The sequence below is a fragment of the Triplophysa rosa genome, unplaced genomic scaffold, assembly GCF_024868665.1.
Source record: "Triplophysa rosa unplaced genomic scaffold, Trosa_1v2 scaffold97_ERROPOS222486, whole genome shotgun sequence".
Classification (NCBI taxonomy): domain Eukaryota; kingdom Metazoa; phylum Chordata; class Actinopteri; order Cypriniformes; family Nemacheilidae; genus Triplophysa; species Triplophysa rosa.
Window position 1 is genome coordinate 4,248 of NW_026634961.1, and position 23,749 is coordinate 27,996.

The window sequence follows — 23,749 nt, forward strand, 5'->3', positions numbered from 1 at the left end:
GATCTTGCGGCGCCGCATCAAGTCGAACAAGCCTATTATCTCCGGTGCTCTGTGCTGCGCGCTGTTTTCAGAAGACGCAACTGCTCGCGTTATGTGAAGGACACGGACCTGACGTTCAAACTGCACAGCTCGCGTTGTCATATGGGGAAAACGCATCCGACGATTAATGAAGAACCCGATAGTGCGTGATAGTGGGAGACTTAACAGCTTTAACAACCATCTCAGACTCTCCCAAATGTAATTATAAAGCTCCTTCACAAACATAGATTTATTTTATAAGCGCCAAAGATGTAGGCCTAGAGGTGACCTGATATTGTATTATAATATGAACTACCTCTCAGGCAACGTTAAATAACTTGTTTTTTACTTGTCAATTTACTTTTCATTTTCTGTTCTGCGCTTTGGGAAGTTTCTTTGCTCGATCCATTTGGTCATTTGACTGTGAAAGAGTGATTGGTTGACATAATAACTTGATTAAATAAATTATATCTTTATTGAACTCGTTTAAAATGCTAGACAAAGTGAAACTAAAACGTTTTAGATAATGACTTTTTCGTTATATTTTTTTATAACGTTTTATTTAAAAAAACGTTAAATAATATTTTGGCACAATGGCGCCCCCACTTGTGCGGCCCCCATGCACCGCATGTACTGTATACTCCTTTTTTGCAAACCTGGTTGTGGTGCAACGAAATCTTTACCAGTAGCAGCAATTCAAGTGGAAATGGGAGAGATGCCTTTGTTTATAAGAAGAACGAAAATGATGATGTCTTATTGGGTGAATTTACAGGGACATAATGTTATGCACCCTGCAAAGAATGTTAAGGAGTTTTGGGAACATAATAAAGCAAAATTAAGAAGTTTTGGATGGATATGTCATATAAAAGCAAGGGAAATTGGTTTAGATCAAATACAGTATTGTCCCACAGTGTCATATTCAGAAATTCCTCATTGGTTATTTAGAATGCCATCAATTGACTTACAAATTCAAGAAGAATTAAAAGACGATATGAAACAATTGCCTGAATGGTATATAGTTAAAAAAAATGATGGAAAGGAAATATACAATGGAATGTATGTTACAGATGGTTAAAAAAATCCAGAGAATGGGAATACAGGAGCTGCAGTATATATTCCTAAATACGAAATTAAAATTTTAAAAGGACAACAGATCATCTTTCTGTATATAGAACTGGTTGTAATAATGATAGGATTAAAGTTGATTGAAGAAAAGAAGAAAAACAATGTTTTAATTGCATCAGACAGTATGTCAGCATTATCCACTATTAAAACAGGGAAATCATGTAGAATAGATGTATTAAATGAAGTATATCAAATTGTAAAGAGATTCAATAATATGGATTTGAAGGTATCCTTCATTTGGATTCCTGCACATGTAGGAGTGAAGGATAATGAAGTAGATAAGTTACCCAAAGAATCCATTAAGTCACAAATAATAGAAATGAAAGTTTTATTAAGTAAAGGTGAGGCAAAAACAATTATAAAATAATATTCTCAAAAATATATGGCAGAATTATTGGGATACAAACAGTACAGGAAGACATTTATATAATATTAAGAAGTATTTTGGTATTGGAAATTTCATGGGGAAAAATCGAAGGGAAGAAGTAGTGCTCTCGCGTCTGAGAATAGGACACACAGGATTCAATAAGACACTTTATTTAATAAATAGACACCCAAATGAAATATGTCAAAAGTGTAGTCAACAAGAATGTGTAGAACATGTGTTAATAGAATGTAAAGGATATGAAAAAGAAAGGAGGGAATTTAAAGAAGCAGCTGTACAATTGGAATTGCAAAGTAAATGAGCAATTAATTAAATTTTTAAAAGAAACAGGATTGACGGATAGAGTGTAAAAAGTATAATTATTAATTGTTTTTTGTCTTTTATTTTCTTTCATATATATATTAAGAATGACTGAGGTAATTGCGAACAATTGGATCCACACTCCAGTTCAGAAGGTGGCGGTAATGCACCTATAAGCTGGTTTGCCAACCGCCATTAAAACTCAAGAAGAAAAAGCAGCAGCAGTAGTAGCCTTCTTCCTCCGTGCCGTTAGGTGTCAGTACTGTGAGTGTATTTCTCTGCGAACAGTGAAGAAAACCTCAGGGGGTTCACTGCACTGAATTAGGAAACGTGGCCTTAAGAGCGAACCGAGCACATATCAATGAGTACAGTGAGTTGACAAGGCATCTATTTAAAGATTACGTTATCACTTGTAATTTAACGCGCATACACGCTGAAACATGGCAGAAGTAGACCAGAGCGCTGCGGTGTCAGACGGATCCAGTAACGCTTCGGATGTGGTAAACGGGACTGCGGGCCGGTTGGTGTCCAGCGCCGAGGGCACTGCACTGGCATACGGCAGCCTGCTGCTCATGGCCCTCCTGCCCATCTTTTTTGGAGCCTTGAGATCTGTGGGCTGCTCTAAGTCTAAGGTATAGTTACACAAATATCTATATAATGCACAATCGTGTAGACTTGACCTATTTATAAGACAATAGTAGAAACGCATATAAAAGCCAGATGGTTAAATTAAATGATGATGATAAATCGATTTTTTAATGAAAGTTTTAATATGAATTGAAGCCCGTTGTATAGAGTGTGACCTGCTGCTAAAATTAGTCATTTGTTAGATTGATTTAAGTAATAGACAGAAAAATAGCGCCCTTAGCATAAAATATGTTGTGGTTACCACCATATGTTATCTACAAACTGGTGATGTCTGTACAGAATGCGCGCGCGCGTCTGTGTGTGTGTGTGTATTTGATATGTGAATGTGGTTTACATGTTGATATGCATTAACTTTCGACTGTCGAGATAATTTGCGTGTTTGGGACATTACTGTCATTGACTAAAGCTGTTATTATCAACAGGCCATAATTACACTTGAAAAAAGGGCATGCTGAATGTTCTATCATGTGCAGAATGCTTGCTTTTATGGACAGGCATTTGAAATGCAGGGATGATCAGTTGCAATATACAGTATAATGAAGAAATTTGCAATGCATAATGACTAACTGATTGCCTCAAATTTCTTTCCTCACTTTTTTAAGAGCAGTCTAAGTTGGCCATTTTTGTACACTAAACTTATTCATTAATAACAATGTACTGGTGATTCAAAATCATTACTTATCTTAACTTCTTATTAGTGTTCACTTAACTAGAAAATATAAGGAAACTGATTGCCTTACATTTCTAAGTAAACTAAACCTAACAAATATTAGTAGACAAAAAGTAACAAACTGAGTCAAAACATTTATTTGTGTGCTGCACATGTAATAATTGTACCCAACATTTGTAATGGACACATACTGTATAATTGTAACATAATATATCAGATTATGCTGTATATCATCATATCTGGAAGGTTTTCAAGGTCATCCATCAGTATGGGTCCTTCTAAAGTTGTAATGAAGGCCTCAAATTCCATGTCCATAAAGAAGCCTGTCTGTGCTCAAGTATCACTCTCAGAATCCTATGTTAAATCTGGGGTTTGTCACAGTAAAGGATAAACAATAATACAATACAGACAATTGTATGTGTCATTTAATAGTATCTCCTTTTGAATATAAAAACAGAGATAAGAAAGGTTTTAAATTTAAATATACAAATTATAGATACAACAATAAATAGCAGGGCTCAAGATTAAATTTTTACTAGGAACACTGTAGCCCCTGAATTAAACTTTTGGGATCGCAGCACATGCATAAAATTTAGGGGCACACCTTCAATCAGCCTGCTATGCTATTATTCACATTTTCCACAAAATAACTGTATAAATGACAAATAATTAGATAATAAATAGACTTATCTCACAGAAATGACAATGTGCTGTTTTGTTTTTAATTTCAGAGGGATAGGACATTATAAAGAGTATACAGGTTCATCTAAAAAAAAAATAGAATAGAAGTTATTTTTCTTTTGTAGTTTAATTCCCAAAATTTCCTTATATTCTATATTCATCATTACACACAAAGTGAAATATTTCAAGAGTTTTTTTTGTTTTTATTCTTATGTTTACGACTTACAGCTCAAAAAAAAAATATATATATATTTTCTCAAAAAAGTTGACATCTGTATATGGGCTACACGCTGTCTCATTCCTGGAACCAAGCCACTTCTGAACCAGAAACAACGTCAACGCGTCTCACCTGGGCTAAGAAGAAAAAGAACTGGACTGGCCTTGCTCAGTAGTCCAAAATTCTCTTTTCAGATGAAAGTAAATTTTGCATTTCATTTGGAAATCAAGATCCCAGAGTCTGGAGGAAAAGTGGAGAGACACAGAATCAAAGTTGCTTGAAGTCCAGTGTAAAGTTTCCATAGACTGTGATGATTTGGGATGCCATGTCATCTGCTGGTGTTGGTCCACTGTGCTTTATCGAGACAAAAGTGTTAATTAATTTAACATACTTTGGAGATCTTAAACATTTCTGTTTGATAATTTGAGAATTTGCTGCTGACCAACTTTATGGAGATGCAGATTTCATTTTCCAACAGGACTTGGCACCTGCACACAGTGCCAAAGCTACCAGTATCTGGTTTAAGGACCATGGTATCCCTGTTCTTAATTGGCCAGCAAACTCGCCTGACCTTAACCCCCATATTGTGAAGAGGAAGATGCGATATGCCAGACCCAACAATGCAGAAGAGCTGAAGGCCACTATCAGAGCAACCTGGCCTCTCATAACACCTGAGCAGTGCCACATACTGATCGACTCCATGCCACGCCGCATTGCTGCAGTAATTCAGGCAAAAGGAGCCCCAACTAAGTATTGAGTGCTGTACATGCTCATACTTTTCATGTTCATACTTTTCAGTTGGCCAAGATTTCTAAAAATCCTTTCTTTGTATTGGTCTTAAGTAATATTCTAATTTTCTGAGATACTGAATTTGTGATTTTCATTAGTTGTCAGTTATAATCATCAAATTAAAAGAAATAAACATTTGAAATATATCAGTCTGTGTGTAATGAATGAATATAATATACAAGTTTCACTTTTTGAATGGAATTAGTGAAATAAATCAACTTTTTGATGATATTCTAATTATATGACCAGCACCTATATGTTAGAGAGGTCTTCATGTGTCCCAGTGGCTTCGGGTCTAAAACGTTGACAAAATATGCCTTGGGCACAGGTCGTGTCCGATATGGCATCGGGTCTCTGGTAATTTATAATGAATGTGCTTTTACCAATCGCCCCGAAAGACACAAATTAATTACATTTTATGGTTAGGTAAACAACAAATATTTGTTACGCCAAACTTTACAAGACATAATTAGGTTAATATACCGTGAGTGATTGACGTTTTAGCATTAAATGAACAGACAGCAACTCAAGCAATTAGCGTGTAGTCATACTCGCATGTTCGTGTGTGGCACATTATTGGGAAACGCACACAGCATGCAACAAACGTTTTTATCTTTGCGCTTAAAAACCATCTTACAGCTGTATAGATCCATAATGCCGTGAGGTATCTTGCTTGGCTGCAGGCTGCACAAGACGTTTCGGGTCTAGTCGGGTTCTAAAGAAAGTGCTGACTATTTTTATCTGGTCTATTTTATCTGGCCTGCTCAAGAAGTTCGCTTGGCTAAAATATCAGTTTTTCTGTCTCGTATTAACAAACGACCGTTTCCACAATTCCACAACATCCAGCATTTTCTGAGAGTCTCAAATTAAAACAAGATCATGCGAGGAAAATAAAAAGAATGTTTATTGAGATTGCAGCTACGTCATATAAACAGAAGCACATGGGAGAGAGTACGTGTTAAAATCAGAGCATTTGTCAATAAGCTCCTAGTTGAGATCTCAGTTATTTGACCGCTTCAAACACAATACATGTCCTGTAAATGCTGATGATGCATAGTATTTATGTGAACACGATGTGCTGAAGTAAAAAATAACTTAATTCCTCCGAGCCAGAGCAGGAAACCTAAAATTTCTGATGTTGATGATGCATAAGAGGAGATCTATGAGATCAAATAAATTCACTTAATCGAGCAGATGAGTGGACTGCTGCAAACATATAAAAAGTATCTGCATTTCTTGCTTTGGTCTTCGTCAGAAGCGACTTGCACCACCTGCTGGTGAAGCGGTCAGGAAGCAGGTAGAGATCATGCATTGGCAGAATCGGCGCTCTATTGCTTCTCCTGGGATTCCCGGATGTGAAACTTTGAATTTCAAATCGAATTTGAACCATTGAATTTGTGGAAGCTAATTTTTAAACCGAAATAATATGAACAAAAATTTGTCTGTCGAATATTAAAGGTTGTATTTTAAAACAAGTTGAATTTTTTTAACGAAATTTAAAAGGTGAATTTTGATTATTGAATTTTTAAACGGTGAAACTGTGTGTGAAATTTTTACATTTGAAAAAATCACACTTTAAATATGCAACCATGTTGAATTGCAGAACCTTAAAATGCAAGCACTGTTAATACAATGCATTTTTTTTCAGTTAGTGCTATTCAGCACGTCTTTTTGCTTCAAACACATTTGTCTCTATTTTACTTCCATACTTCTCACAATTTTCATTGTTGCAAAGCAGCTTTTCATACATCATAATAAAATTTTTATAAAAATAATACTAGGGGAAAATTAAAGAGAATGTACAGTATTAACATACATGGTATTATTGCAAGTTTTTCTCTATGTAATGTACTACTTTCAACAAAAAAATGAATAAATAGAGAGAGTCTGATAACGGCAGTCAAAAGAGAGAATGATGTCAAATTTACCGTGACTTCCATTGATGCTGTATAAGAAACACCCTAACATTAGCGTTAACAATTTTTATTTTATTTTATGCAAATTTAATTTAATACAAAGTATAGTGTTATAAACGTACATACATTTAAAAAAATGAAAATAACGATTCCGATGACAGTTGAAAGTGTCAACAGGCTTGTGAAAAAGACATATTAAAAGCTAAAAATAGGATAGAGGCAAACACTGCCTGGCTTCACCATGCTTTCATAATGCCAGAATTCAAATCGACTCCACCTTTAGGCAAAACTGCGTAACTGCGCATGAGCAGTCTCAACATTTTACAGTGAGGAAAAAGTGTGTATTGTTCTGAAGATAAAACCTCTCTCTGTCTGCCAGAATGCTTCAGATATGCCAGAGACCATCACAAGCAGAGATGCTGCACGCTTTCCCATCATTGCCAGCTGTACTCTCTTTGGCCTGTATCTCTTTTTTAAGGTAACTTTTACATCCTTCCAAGTTATTTGCACTGTGCTCTTGTATTTCCTTGGTTATAGTGGTGCGTTAATCTTCAAAACTATTCATTATACGCAATGATTCGCACTCAAGAAAGTGTTTGTGTATTAAATACTTTTATTCCATGATGGGAGGCAGGTTAACACAAACGTTTCGGCTAATGCCTTCTTCAGTGTGTTTAGCCATTTGGTTGCCACATCCACATTTGAAATAATTATGTCATCATTATCATCATTGTCAGAAAAATTGTCATCATTGTAAAGAATATAGATATCACCACAACAACACCACAAACCTTAGCATAAAATAAAAAATAAAAAAACAAATAATTCCCAATTATGTATTACAGAAAAATCAACAATTAAATACATTATATGAAAAGGACATCGATTTAGAACGTTGGAAATACATCGTCATAAGTAATCGACACACTTAACATTATAAATCTAAATCTTAATGAAAACATCTCATCAAATACCATTAAAAGAAGTTATTGGATCACGTAGAGGTGGTAATATAAACAGAATTATTGAAGCGAGAAGCATTTTGGATTCATAAACTAAATTCTTTAACTCCTACCGGTATGAATGAAGAACTAGATCTTACGGTTTTCCTTTAACGGTTCTTCTTTAATGGTATTTGATGAGATTTTTTCATAAAGATTTAGATTTATAATGTTAAGTGTGTCGATTATTTATGACGATGTATTTCCGATGTTCAAAATCGATGTCCTTTTCATATAATGTATTTAATTGTTGATACTTTCTGTAATACATAATTGGGAATTATTTGTTTTTTCTTTTTTGTTTTATGCTAAGGTTTGTGGTGTTATTGTGGTGATATCTATATTCTTTACAATGATGAGATTTTTCTGTAACTGTGTTTTTTTTTTGCATTTTAGTTCAGGTTTGAGATTGGTTGGTTGTGTGTTGGTGATGTGTAGTGATCAATGAAGATGCGATTTTAAATTCATGACATTTAAGTCGTTAACGGATTATATTGATAAGTGTTAAACAATTGGGCTACACGGGTGTGGACAATGATGATAATGATGACATAATTATTTCAAATGTGGATGTGGCAACCAAATGGCTAAACACACTGAAGAAGGCATTAGCCGAAACGTTTGTGTTAACCTGCCTCCCATCATGGAATAAAAGTATTTAATATATTAACACTTTCTTGAGTGCGAATCATAGTGTATAATGAACATTTACATCCTGTCATAGTTTTAGAGTCACTTATTTCCTGATTGGGGAAAAAAAGGTTGTTGTGCAAACCTTGCAAATTGTAATTTCATAACTAGTTGCATTGTTTGATGATGAGGGAGATCCCAGAATGTAATAACAGAACCATGTTTTTAATTGTATTGTGCACAGTTACACTAGACTGTTTTTTAGGAATAATTTGTTTTTCTTTTGACATTCTAGATTTTCTCTCAAGAATACATAAACTTACTGTTATCCATGTATTTCTTCGTGCTGGGAATATTAGCGTTATCTCACACCATGAGGTAGGAAATATCTCTTTTCATTATAGGTATACTCCACCCAAAAATTACCCCCCTCTCCCCAAGTTGGTTCAGACCTGTAAACATTTCTTTGTTCTGTTGAACACAAAAAAAGGGTAACACTTTATAATACTGTTTCATACTTAATAGGTAGTTATGCAGGAACTAATGCAGAACAAATGGTTAGTGCTGCACTAACACTGTAGTCATTACTGATAACTAATAAGGTAGAAAGATGAACTAATCAGTAGGAAACAGCATACTGATGTTTAAAGTAAGTAACAATTAGTTACATATTACTTATTTAATAATGTTAATAACAACTAAATGCTGTGAGTCTCCTGCAGAACTATACAATAATTAAGACTCATTTAAAATACCTATCCATTAACTACTCACTAACAGTTGCGAAAAACAACTTTGCCCGTAAACAGCCTATTAAAGATACCTGTTTGGTATTAGGATTAATTATATGAATAGTTTTAATTAATTTGAACAAATTATTTTGGGAATTTCGTAGAATTCTCCATACTGTGATACTTTATATTTTTATATTGATTCAAAACAAATCAATATATTGTGCTTTTCAACAAAAATAGTAAAAAAGAATCCCCCTTCTTAATCACTGTATTGTTACTAATGTTTCTGTGGTAAAATTTAAAGTTTTTATTGTCAATCAATCGTTACAGTATTGTAACCACAAATAATGCACTGTTACTTTAAGGGGGAGGGGCATGAACATGACGTCCCTGTATGCGGAAGTCACAGCAGCAGCGTGTTCAGATTGAATGCTGCTAAAATGCTAAACCACATCTATCAATTTACTTTATTGATATATTCAACTAGTGTTGTCACGGTACCAAAATTTCAGTAGTCGGTACCAATACCAGTAAAATTCCACGGTTCTCGGTACCAATTTCGGTACCAAAGCAAAACACAAGTACATGCTAATTGAAACACAATTTTATGAATAAAGCTCATTGTTAATATAAATGTATAGAAAGCAATGCCATTTTGTATACATGAAGTAAAAGTTAATTGTTGCTGAAACTGTTGTGTGCTCTCTGGGGTCTTTCATGCTGATGAACATCCTCCTCAGTCTGCTGCTGTATAAGACAAATAGAATAAACTTCAGTAACTCAACTGACTGAACAAACATGCATTAAATGCAATATTAAAACAAACATCAGTTTTTATACTGCATTTACACAAGATTACTTGCATTAAGGTAACTGTATATTAAAATAATAAATGCAGCAGATATATTTTTCTTTAGTTTAAATGTAGCTTTTTAAACCTAATAGAGTTAACTATCCAAGACATACACATTGCTAGTCATACAGTTAGTATGCTAGTTTTCTAGCACATAGATTGCAGATAGGCCTAAATAAAATACTAGGTACTGTAAACCCCACCCTGTCCTCCCATTAATTTTACTCCATTACAGTTATAAAAGCATTAAATGGTTAATAAGTACACTTGACTAGCATTGGCGCTAACAAATTAACACGCAAACAGGGATGTTTATTTTGACGTAACCTTTAACTTAACATATGCTACAACATTCATAATGCAAACGCGAACATAATTTGAAACTTACCGCTTGAACTTGTTAACTTAAATCCAGATGCTTCCTCGTTTCACCACAAAACTCTGTTCGTTTTCTTCGTGATATGACTTGAATCTGAAGTATTTCTGCGCGCATCTCTTGTGGATCGGAGCCGCGCTTATCCGCTCATCACGTCTTATTGCGTCTCTACAATGTTTCCGACTAACAACCTGTCAGACAGAGCATCAGTACCCGGTTGACCCGGTACGTCGGTACTACCGGGTCTTGTGAAAATTAGGTACCGACAACTTTTTTATTTTTAGGTACCGACTTGGACCCGAAGTACCGGTACTTTTGACAACACTATATTCAACACAAAATCTCTGCTGTCTTTATAGTATAAATTATTTATACAGACAGATGAAAGCTTCACAAAAGAGAAGCAAACAAGACACTGTGATTTACAGAAACAACTGGAAGCTAATACAGGGCTCTAGAGTGCGACCAATTTGGTCGCATATGCGACCTAATTTCTCAATGGTGCGACTAAAAAAAATCTGAGGTCGCATGCGACCAGCCGTTCGAGGGGGAAAAAAAAGTCTCTGCGAAAGTCAACAACAGACACATTAGGCCCATATCGTGGTCTAAACCAATCAGAGATAGTGAAGGGCGGACCCCCCTCTGATTGGCCGTGGTCCAGATATTCCTGTTCGTGTGTGTACGTTTGAAAATGCTGTGCTGCAGTCAGACAGAGAGAGGTGAGGAGCCTAGGCCCGTCAGATAAACAGAGTGGATGTAGCCGTGGATGATGAGAGAAGATGAAAAGAACGATTGACAACTTTTTCGTTAAAAATGTTAAGTTAAGGCCTCATCCGTCCGAAAATCATAACCAGTGCTCTGACACGCTAGACTGCGACTAAATGGTCTCATTTTGCGACTATTTTTCCTGCCAGTGCGACAAGTTTTTCTTAATGGTCGCACCGGTGCGACTGTCAAACTGATCAATATATAATTTTTGCGTATTATAAATTTAATGCGCAGAAATGTTATATTGCGCAAGCGGCGCATTCAGTCACTCATTTTCATCTCCCCTCCTTCAACCATTCACTTATCTATCAGTGCCCCCGACCCCAAAGACGTAATTCGCGGGTAAGAGGCGAAGGACCGAAAGAGCAAACAAGTGAAGCGCTCAATCTTGCAACTGAAATAAATATGCAGAATACAAGAATTTCCCCTGCTAAGGTACAAAACAGCAAAGATAACGAAATGTGTTGCAAGTATTGTATGCATGTGAAGCTAATGCAGGAAACGTGTTTAAACTTTAAGCACTAAACTATTTTGTATAAAGATCTCTAACAATACTGCAAAGCATACAAAACGTTATACATCACGCTAAATACTATTTATTTGTAAGACGCTATTGATAGAAGCCAAACGTGTATCAATGCAGCTTTCATGAAGAATAATCACTAAAAGCCTTCAGGTCTCACGGGTTGTTTGAGATATGCGCGCGCCCAGAGAGTCAGAGCACAAAATACTAAACTGAGTTCTCTTTCACGCCTTCTTACTCTGAAACGGACATATAAACACAAAATAATGTAAAAATTCCCATATTAACAAGAAAACTTGTAAAGGTATTCAGTTTGTTTCATGACCAAACAGTTGGGAAACAAAACGTGTGTTCCAGTATATTGCGCGAGCTCATAAAGGGGCTGCAGCATAATAAAGAGCTCTGTTTATAATGTTCATCAAACAACAACGGACGGGCCCAAAAACACTCACTGATATTAAAGGAATTGTGTTCTCTTATAGGAGTCGTTCACAACAAATAAAGGAAGAAAGTAGCTTTAAGAAAGATGTGCTTTAAATATGGTCAAGTGTTGTAAGAGAGTTTACATATACAATAAAAATAATTCAATCATAAACAATGATTTGTATTAATTTCTAATTGATTTATTAATGTATTAAACACATTTTAATGAAGTTTTAGTGATTATTTTTTCTTACCTCACCCCACGAATCTGGTGCTATCAAATTAAGGGCTGGTGCTACCAACTTGGTAGCACCAGTGCCACCTCTCTCAAGTGTTAGTCTAGAGCCCTGCTTTCTTGTAGAATTGTGCTTCAAATAAAGAACTTTATGTTGACCAGGGCCCGTATTCTTAAAGCTTCTAAGAATCCTCTAAGAAAGCTCTTAATTTAGCTTAAAAACTTCTACGTAGGAGTCTTAGTTTAAAAGTGATTCACGACCAATCTGAGAGCAACTCTGAGCAAGGAAAAGAAAAAAACTTTTATCTTAGTGAGGAGGCGGGGCTGACCCCGTTGCTATGTCTTTTGAAGACTGTGATTGGTTTGTTGGCCAAGAAGGAAAAAAGAGCGCTTTTAAGTATAGGGTCATTAGTTTGAAATTGCACATGTATTTTTTCCTGTTTTACCATATTAACACGCACGCAGGCACACACGCACTCGCACAAACACACACACACACGCGCACACATATATACAGTATATATATTGTGAAGAGTTTGGTTCCAAAATGAGATAACTCTGTTTTAAAAAAAATCAAAAATCATGTTGTTTTATTGTGCATTCCAATTACTATCATTCAAACTGTAGTTGGTTTGTTTTGATTTAAGCCATAATAACTAAAAAATACAGCTAACTAACACAATAAAAGACAATAAAAACACGATAACATAATAAAAAACATGATTTTTGAATTTTTTTAAAAACGGAGTATCTCATTTTGGAACCAAACTCTTCATATATTCTTTTTTTTAATTTACCATGCTGTTAATGTCAACGTATTTAATAGAAAATTAACAGTGACACAATAAGTTTCTGTAAGGGCTGTTTGTGTGATTAGATTGTGACCGTTGTGACAGAACCAAATCATCTCTGCTACATAGTTGCATTTCTCCAGTTGCTAAATATGTTAATGTGGTGATTTCTTCTATTTCTGGAGCTATGGCATTTTGTGCGCTGTCTTGGAGATGTTAGCGTGTCTCTACTAGGATCGGTCACAAACATGAACCCTGCACGATCTAATGTGTTGTGTCTTATTAACTCACTGTCATTCAATTTAATTTAATTTTATAGTGCTTTTACAATTTGCATTGCATCAAAGCGGCTATACAAGGAAACCAAAACCAAGATAAACAAAAGTTGAACACACACAAAAACAATAAAAAAATCTGATAAACCTTAAAAGTAATATGGAAATTGTCATGCATTGCAACACATTTCTTCTACTTTTTTGTTTCGTCCATTTTCTCTGCTGCTAAAGAAACTCTTAAGTCTCTTAAAAGTCCTCCTCGCAACTCCTAAAATTTTGGACCTTAAGAGCTCTTTTAAGGGTTAAGATGCTTTATGAATTACTTTTTTCTTTACTAGGATCTTTTCTGTCATTTTAAGGGGAAACGCCCACATTTCTAAGAATTTTCTTAGAATTTTGTCACTAGGAGCAACTCTTTGCGCTAAGATTTTTCATGAATTGCAACTACGTAGCAGAAAATACTAGACGAATGCAACTATTAGCAGAGTGATTTGGTTCTGTCACAACGGTCACAATCTAATCACACAAACAATTACAGCCCTTACAGAAACTTATTGTGTCACTGTTAATTTTCTATTAAATACGTTGAATTAACAGCATGGTAAATAAAAAAAGAATATATGAAGAGTTTGGTTCCAAAATGAGATACTCCGTTTTAAAAAAAAAAAAATCAAAAATCATGTTTTTTATTATGTTATCGTGTTTTTATTGTCTTTTATTGTGTTAGTTAGCTGTATTTTTTAGTTATTATGGCTTAAATCAAAACAAACCAACTGCAGTTTGAATGATATTAATTGGAATGCACAATAAAAAAACATGATTTTTGATTTTTTTTAAAAACAGAGTTATCTCATTTTGGAACCAAACTCTTCACTAATATATATTTATATATATATATATATATATATATATATAGTATGTATATATATGTATATATTAATATATATATGTATATATGTATATATGTATATATATATAATAGTATATATATAGTATATATATATAAGTATATATTTGTATATATGTATATATAGTATATATGTAATATATATAGTATACTTAATAGTATATATAGTATATGTTTTATGTATATGATATAGACATTGTATATATTTATATATTTATATATGTATACGTATATTATTTATATGTATATAGTATATGTTTAGTGATATATTATATGTATAATATATGTATATTGTATATTATATGAGATGATATGTGAAATATACTGTATTTATATTATATATGTAGTTATATTGTATACTATATATGTATGTGTATATATACTGTATATATATATATATATACACTCACCTAAAGGATTATTAGGAACACCTGTTCAATTTCTCATTAATGCAATTATCTAATCAACCAATCACATGGCAGTTGCTTCAATGCATTTAGGGGTGTGGTCCTGGTCAAGACAATCTCCTGAACTCCAAACTGAATGTCAGAATGGGAAAGAAAGGTGATTTAAGCAATTTTGAGCGTGGCATGGTTGTTGGTGCCAGACGGGCCGGTCTGAGTATTTCACAATCTGCTCAGTTACTGGGATTTTCACGCACAACCATTTCTAGGGTTTACAAAGAATGGTGTGAAAAGGGAAAAACATCCAGTATGCGGCAGTCCTGTGGGCGAAAATGCCTTGTTGATGCTAGAGGTCAGAGGAGAATGGGCCGACTGATTCAAGCTGATAGAAGAGCAACTTTGACTGAAATAACCACTCGTTACAACCGAGGTATGCAGCAAAGCATTTGTGAAGCCACAACACGCACAACCTTGAGGCAGATGGGCTACAACAGCAGAAGACCCCACCGGGTACCACTCATCTCCACTACAAATAGGAAAAAGAGGCTACAATTTGCACGAGCTCACCAAAATTGGACAGTTGAAGACTGGAAAAATGTTGCCTGGTCTGATGAGTCTCGATTTCTGTTGAGACATTCAAATGGTAGAGTCAGAATTTGGCGTAAACAGAATGAGAACATGGATCCATCATGCCTTGTTACCACTGTGCAGGCTGGTGGTGGTGGTGTAATGGTGTGGGGGATGTTTTCTTGGCACACTTTAGGCCCCTTAGTGCCAATTGGGCATCGTTTAAATGCCACGGCCTACCTGAGCATTGTTTCTGACCATGTCCATCCCTTTATGACCACCATGTACCCATCCTCTAATGGCTACTTCCAGCAGGATAATGCACCATGTCACAAAGCTCGAATCATTTCAAATTGGTTTCTTGAACATGACAATGAGTTCACTGTACTAGAATGGCCCCCACAGTCACCAGATCTCAACCCGATAGAACATCTTTGGGATGTGGTGGAACGGGAGCTTCGTGCCCTGGATGTGCATCCCACAAATCTCCATCAACTGCAAGATGCTATCCTATCAATATGGGCCAACATTTCTAAAGAATGCTTTCAGCACCTTGTTGAATCAATGCCACGTAGAATTAAGGCAGTTCTGAAGGCGAAAGGGGGTCAAACACCGTATTAGTATGGTGTTCCTAATAATCCTTTAGGTGAGTGTATATAAATTCAATTATTTGTCAAGTATAGTGACCCATACCCGAAATGTGACTCTGCATTTAACCCATCCAGAGAGTAGTGAACACACGCACAGCAAGTGGTGAACACGCGTACACCCGGAGCAGTGGGCAGCTATCACTGCAGCGCCCGGGGAGCAAGTAGGGGTAAGGTGCCTTGCTCAAGGGCACCTCAGTCGTTACCCGCCGGCCCTGAGGATCGAACCGGCAACCTTCTGGTCACGAGTCTGACTCTCTAACCATTAGACCACTGACCAAAACTACTTACTACTACATATCAAAAAAACTCCATAAAATGTAATGCATTGCCCTGCATGACCAAAGGTGATCAGTGAACAGATTTTCTCTTATTTTTAAAATGAAAATATTTCATACTCATATGTACTGTATACTACACACCTTCATGATAAGGCTGGAAAACATGTACTATATGTATGTATATATGTATGTATATATGTATGTATATATGTATGTATGTATATATGTATGTATATATGTATGTATGTATATATGTATGTATATATATATGTATGTACAGTATATATGTATGTATATATATATGTATGTATATATATATATATATATATATGTGCATGCGTGCGAGTATGGTAAAACAGGAAAAAATACATGTGCAATTTCAAACTAATGACCCTATACTTAAAAGCGCTCTTTTTTCCTTCTTGGCCAACAAACCAATCACAGTCTTCAAAAGACATAGCAACGGGCTCAGCCCCGCCTCCTCACTAAGATAAAAGTTTTTGTCTTTTCCTTGCTCAAGAGTTGCTCTCAGATTGGTCCTGAATCACTTTTAAACTAAGACTCCTACGTAGAAGTTTTTAAGCTAAATTAAGAGTTTTCTTAGAGGATTCTTAGAAGCTTTAAGAATACGGGCCCTGGATGCTGTAACCTAATGATTAGTTAATCTTTCGTCCTTATAAGTTATCAGTAATGACTACAGTGTTAATGCAGCACTAACCATTTGTTCTGCAGTAGTTTCTGCATAACTACCTATTAAGTATGAAACAGAGCAATTCCATGAAAATGTCAACCTTACCATGAAAAAATAAAGTTTCTACTAAAAGAACAAAATCATTTTTAATTAGTCCATTTAGGCCTGCTTTATATTGTATTAATGTACTTCAATAAAAAATTTAAGAAAATTGCCTTGATTTCCCACCCACATCAGGTATACAACAATGCCAAAATTACATTTTCCACCAACCATTTTTCATGCTTTCTGAAGAGGGATCAAAGGCTCCCTTTTTTTGTACTTTATGTTTAAAAAAGGCATTTTGCAAAAAGATGAAGGCATGTCTGAAAAATTAATACACTCACTCTGTCTTACTATTGCTGCTTTGTGAATTTATAATGGCTATAATTAGGATGTCACAACGCCTCACTGCTGTGTCACGTCCATAACGTTTTAAAGTTTAAGTTTATGTCATATAATAATTACAAATACAAATAACTTGAAACTTAATATACAAAGCCAAATATATATGTTGATGATTTTAAACAACAATTCATTTCACTTATTTGCTCTGAACAACCATAATAATTCATTACGGGCATGACAGTTTTAAGCACGTAATATTGAATCATGTATCACAGACGCAGATGACATGTTGTGATCTGTTTTAAATATCATAATATTTGTATAAATTATTTTGTCCTATAACATTTTATAAATTACTAACACTATTAATTAATAACAAATTATGAGAACGTCGATATCATAGGGATATACAGATCGCCACACTGTTATTGTGCTTGCAGCATTCGAATAGCGTTCATCTGATTGTTTACGTCCTACCTTAAAAGGCAAGCCTCTCGTGCTTGATGCATTTTCCCTCGCTTTCGTTCCCGTGCGCGCCCCCTGTCGTTAAGAGCAGCAATTTCTGAGGTGATACAAGATCTCCAGCTTTTGGATAGAATCTACTTTTTATTCACACTAATTTGTAAGTAATTTTAATCACACTTGTAAACTGTGTTCGAGAAAATTGGATCAATTATTATTTAAGTATTACTTTTAATACTTTTAACAACATAGAACACACTGTGGTCATGAAGTTAATGATCATTCTAGTCAGTTTTAAATATTTTTTTATTATTTGCAAATGCTAACAAATCAACATACTAAAAAGATCAATTTATACAGTCACAATAGTAATACATATAATCTCATTTTACAGTACAATGGCAAAAACTAATGCTGAAAGACAAAAGGCATTCAGAGAGAGGAAGAGAAATGACAAATTTTTTAAGGAGAATGAAAGAAAGAGGAAACTGGCACAAAGACAAAAAAAAGAAAGAAACACAGTCAAAACGAGAGGCAGAGAGAAATAGGGAGCTTGCTAGACAAAGGCAGAAGAGAAAGCGTGAACTGAAGAAGTCACAGGTTGACGTTTCATTCCAGGAGTCACCAAAGACATCACCATTTAAATCAAGACAGTCTCTAGGCAAAGCAGTAAAACAAGCACTCCGAGATTTACCAAGCAACCCTAGAAAGAAACTTGCAGTTGTAAAAAAAATTGCCATGTCACTGTGCCTTCCTACAGAGAAAAAACAAACAAATCATATGAGTGCTACAAGTACTACATGTAATGACGTCAGGGCATTCTTTGAGAGAGATGACATTTCAAGGCAAGCACCAGGGATGAGGGACGTGGTCATAGTCAGGGAGGGAGGAGTAAAAAAGAAGATGCAGATACGGCATTTAACAATGTCTATACTAGAGGCCTATCGCTGTTGTAAAAGTGAACATCCGGAGTCTATAATTGGGAAATCTAAATTTGCTGACCTTCGACCATCTCATGTATTGCGGTGTTCGGACACTCCAAGAAATGTGTGCCTTTGCCGTTACCATGAAAATATTAAGTTAGCCCTGGACTGTGTGCAACACGTCATCCCAAGGCAAGCATTTCAGAGCACACATGATTTTATTAAAGCAGTCGTCTGCAGTCCTGATAGTCCCCGCTGCATGTTAAGTGAGTGTGATGAATGTAGAAATTGTAAGCTTTTGGAAATGCACATCCTTGGTCACATTCCAGAGGAAGATAAGCAAATTAAAGTCAAATGGTACACATGGGAAACAACAGCAGCGCTGCCGAATAAGGTCCAGAAGAGTGGCTCACTGGGTAATGTACTTGATATTCTCAAAACAACTGCTGGGAAATTTCTGCACCACTGTTTTGTGAAGAGACGACAAAGTGCATTTTTCCAGACCAAAAAAATGCAAGCAAAAACCAACATGGAGAGTGTGGTGCTGCAGATAGATTTAGCTGAAAACTACACTGCTGCCTACCAGGATGAGATCCAGTCAGCACACTGGCATCAGAAACAGATCACAGTCTTTCCATGTGTTTTATGGTCTGATGGAGAGCCAGAGTCATACGCCATTGTCAGTGACAGCTTGGAACATAACAAGAGGTCCGTAGCAACGTTCCTCACCAAGATTGTACAAGACATTGAAAAAAAACATCCCCGGATGAGAGAGATGCACATATTCAGCGATGGAGCTGCCTCTCAATTTAAAAACAAGTTCATCTGGTGTTTCATGTCAACCACATTCAAGGAACTGTTCCCAAATATAACACTGCAATGGCACTTTTTCGCCACAAGCCATGGCAAAGGTGCTGTGGATGGTGTAGGAGCAACAGTTAAGCATGCTGTTAATACAGATGTCCTCAGCAGACAGGCAATTCTTGTAAATGATGCTGCCTCATTTGTAGATTCTGCAAGGAGGAGTTGTCCAAACATTAAAATCAAACTGATTACATCCACTGAAATTACAGATTATGTAGAGCATCACAAGCTGGATGATATGTGGGCCATTACCTCAGCTGTTCTGGGCACTCAGTCCATCCATTGCATTCAGCCAGTCTCCTGGGGAAAAATATGCCACAAAATCTATTCTGATGCAGATCAGTCAGGTGTCCACACATTTCTCTCAGAAGCCAAATCTGTTGAAACTCCTGCACACCAATCCTCTGAGTCTCAGTTAACTTCTGCAAAGAACATCAACACTGGAGATTGTATAATGGTAAAGTTCAGGGCAAAGAAAATATTTAGACAGTTTGTCGGACTTGTGAAAAAACAAGACCAGGAGGCATTTGAAATTCAGTTCTTGAAGAGGAACGACAGTTCTGGATATGTGTACATCTTACCTATGGTGGAAGATAAAGCTTGGGTGACAACTAGCCAAGTGGTTCAGACTTTGAATCCACACATAGACACCAATGGGAATTGTCATCTGGTCATTCTAACTAATCAAATGTGTAAAGTAGTTTTTTGTATTCACATTGTTTGTTTATTCACATTAATTGACAAACTGAACAGCAATGATATTGTTTTAATTGCTTACTGTGTTTCATAATTTTAACATATTTAAAAGTATTTTAGGATATACAAAAGTTTAGTCAACATGTTAAGATTCCATAAAACTTTGTTTCATAAACATTTTCATAATATACAATAAATGGTACTGTTTGCTCACCTTTTATGGAGTCTGTGTCACAGATTGTTTCTTCTCTCCTCCTCTTAAGTGGAATCCAAATGACAGACGTTATTATTTTGGTTGGTGATGTTATTGTTTTGACACGTATGCTATCTTAATACTTCGGTATTTGGCAAAATAAAATAATATTGAGCTCATTTTGATGTCCTGAGAGACAATCTCGCGTCTCAGACTCATTTGCATGTGGGAAGACCTGCTCAGTCACTGAACGCGATATCCGCGCTCCAAACGCGCCACATGCGCATCTTTAAAAGTACACAGAAAGCGAGCATATCCGCGCTCCAAACGCGCCACATGCGCATCTTTAAAAGTACACAGAAAGCGAGCATATTCGCGCTCTAAACGCGCCCCATGCGCATCTTTAAAAAGGCGAGCATATTCGCGCACCTCTATAGCAGATCCTTGAAAGTACAATGAACGCGAGATTATCCGCGCAAACGCCACCACTCCGTCACGGTCTCCTTGAACGCAGACGCTGGTTACACATTAATAGTATGTGAAACCATATACAGTAATTTGCAGTGTGGCTGTTTTGTATGAAGTTGATGAATTTTGCAGCCGAATCTACTGATATGTCGGAGGACAATATCCGATATCCATTTGAAGTCTCTGATTGTGGTTGTAAAGCATTTGTTCATGATTTTCCATAGTCGGGTAAGTGCCGGTTTCAGAGCTGTCACAGCCGTAACGAAGATATGTCACGGGCGTAACATTGTTTTTTCCTTATGAATGCAAACACATTTATTAAAACAAAATCAATATTTCATGTTATATAAAGAGCCATACCTTCTCCATTTGTTGCGTGTTATTGCTTTTGGTTTGTGCATTTTAATTCACAGAATTTCAACAAAGCTTCCTGTCTCCCAAAAACGTGTGTCTTTTTTTGTCACGTCCATAACGCATTATTTTTTCCTATTTTTAAACAGAAAACTCGTGCATATACTGATTTTTTTTCTGATGTCTGCACTCTGTTATTAGGGCTGTAGAAAAATATAAACAGATGGTTCAATATATTGGTAACAAATTAAATTTCTGGGAATTTAAACTTCAAGTTTTGACTGCAATTGTCACATCCATAACGCTGGAATTACCCAACAGTATTATAAAGTGTTACCAAAAAAAGATATTTGGAAAAATGTTAGCAACTGACAGTTTCTGGGACATCATTGACTACCATAGTAGGAAAAAATAAAATGGTAGTCAAAGGTGCCCCAGAATTGTTTACTTTACTAAATTCTTCAAAGTATCTCATTTTGTGTTCAACAGAACAAAAAAAGATACAATAATTATTCCTACCATGGTAGTCAAAGATGCTCCAGAAATGTCAGTTGCTAGCATTTCCCAAATATCTTTCTTTGTGTTCATCAGAACAAATGAAATGTATACAGTGGAATAACTTGAGGGTTAGTAAATGATCACAGAATTTTCATTTTTGGGTGGAGTATTGGTGAAATTATAGTGAAATTAAGTTACGTGAAATCTTAATTGCAATGAAGTTTCATATTTATTTTTGTGAAATTGCTGTCCCAGTCCTTTTATGTGTAGGCTTTTTCCTGCCAACCTGCCAAATAAGCAGTATCAGCTGCTGTTCACACAGGGCTCTGGGGAAGGCAAAGAGGGTAGGGTTATTTGCACATTTACAAGGCTCATTGCATTATATGACAATGTATTTATAATAATGCTGTGTGAGTGCTCTAAACCTGTTCATTCCCACAGAGATTGTCAACTATGAGTTTGACACTAAGGATTTAATATGCTTGGTCATCAGCAGTGTGGTCGGGGTTTGGTATATCCTTAAAAAGGTAGTGTTCGATTTTCCTTACTTTAAATCAGGTCTTTAATGAACTAGTAATTATTTTATATCTTGAACACTGCTGTTTTATGTAGGCCTAATGGATTGTAGGTTTTGTTTTAAAACAAATTTGAAACATCTTGTGTCGGTTTTTAGACAAAACTTAAATATTGCACATTTAAACTACTTCTTATTTGACTATTTCTTTGTCAATTCGGTAATATATTTCTGTTGCACTTCTCACAAATTTGTATTTTTGCAAAGCTGTTTTACAGGAAATGCATTTTAGCAACAGTAAAACATAAGAACAGCGTTATATAAATAATATTTTTTTCCATACACATTAGCATTACCGACTGTAAAAATGGTCTGTAATTGTCCTTGTGTGAAATTAAATTTTTTAATTTTATTGGCAGCATTGGGTAGCTAATAATCTGTTTGGTCTGGCATTTGCTCTGAATGGAGTTGAGCTGCTTCACCTGAACAATGTCAGCACTGGCTGCATCCTGCTGGGAGGTCTGTTTGTTTATGATGTGTTCTGGGTGAGTTACTTAAGCTCTTCACTATAAACATGAGTTGAAATTGAGGTACTATCAATTCATAACGATTTCTTTAATTGTTATAGCAGTTATCAAACTCCTTTTCTTGTAGGTTTTTGGCACCAATGTTATGGTGACTGTCGCCAAGTCTTTTGAAGCTCCCATTAAGTGTAAGTATTTCATCATACTCTCATCTTATCAATTGTGTTTTTCTATCTGAATCAGCATCTCAAATGGGCTGGGGTAGCATTTTTTTGCATTCTCAGGCAAAACATATTTCTTTTTAGTTGCAAGAGTGAGCACTTGCACTTGGCTGCTATGTCGCTGCTTCAGCAGAGGTACTCTCTCCAAAAGTTGCCTGGATCGCGTGTTATGCTCAGATGTATATTAAAATGTTTTAAAAACCGGTGAGCCACAGAATTCCTTAACATTACTTACATTGGGTAAAAAAACACCATCGTAATATTAAATAACTAACATTAATTTACTTATAACCATAAATTGTTTGGTGTGGTTGTTCTTTGTAAATTAATATTCGTTCGTTAAAAATACATTAACTAATGCTTATTTAAACAACTTGAAACATGAAAATGTACTTTTCACTGCAACTAATGTTAATGAATTTGGCCTTAGCATATGACTGTTACCTTTCTCCATACATAAAAGCCTGTATTTTCCTCCTAAGAAGTGTTCAAATAGGGTCGTCGCCTTCAAGATATAGCCTGTAAATAAATGTGCACATATTTTTTTTGCTTGTTTTAAAATGCGCTGTAGTTCCTTAGTTACCTTAGTTGATTTTATTTATTGATGCAAATGCAATGCAGAGCTAAACAAGACGGACACTAAGCATTAAACGTTAGGATTAGTCAAATTCTTCTGCCGATGATTTTTTTATGAGCTCAAATATTTGAATATGAAATTATTGAAAAATGCCATCCCTAATAGAAAGATGCCCATAGGCATTTCCTCGAACTACGTCTGTCATGGTACTTCTTC

At 35.6% G+C, this 23,749-nt stretch overlaps 1 protein-coding gene across 3 annotated transcripts in view; it reads left to right on the plus strand.

The window, feature by feature from the left end:
• The first annotated feature begins 2,089 nt into the window (after positions 1 to 2,089).
• Positions 2,090 to 23,749, plus strand: part of hm13 (histocompatibility (minor) 13) — a 71,767-nt gene continuing 50,107 nt past the window's right edge. For 2 of the 3 annotated variants that reach the window (XM_057328925.1, XM_057328924.1), the window contains exons 1-7: positions 2,090 to 2,460; positions 7,129 to 7,227; positions 8,676 to 8,758; positions 21,953 to 22,041; positions 22,139 to 22,224; positions 22,631 to 22,756; positions 22,866 to 22,923. In XM_057328925.1, the coding sequence (XP_057184908.1) occupies positions 2,269 to 2,460; positions 7,129 to 7,227; positions 8,676 to 8,758; positions 21,953 to 22,041; positions 22,139 to 22,224; positions 22,631 to 22,756; positions 22,866 to 22,923 (733 nt within the window). In that variant the 5' untranslated portion in view covers positions 2,090 to 2,268. The remainder of the gene's footprint in view (positions 2,461 to 7,128; positions 7,228 to 8,675; positions 8,759 to 21,952; positions 22,042 to 22,138; positions 22,225 to 22,630; positions 22,757 to 22,865; positions 22,924 to 23,749) is intronic. The other variant, XM_057328926.1, reaches the window with a different exon arrangement.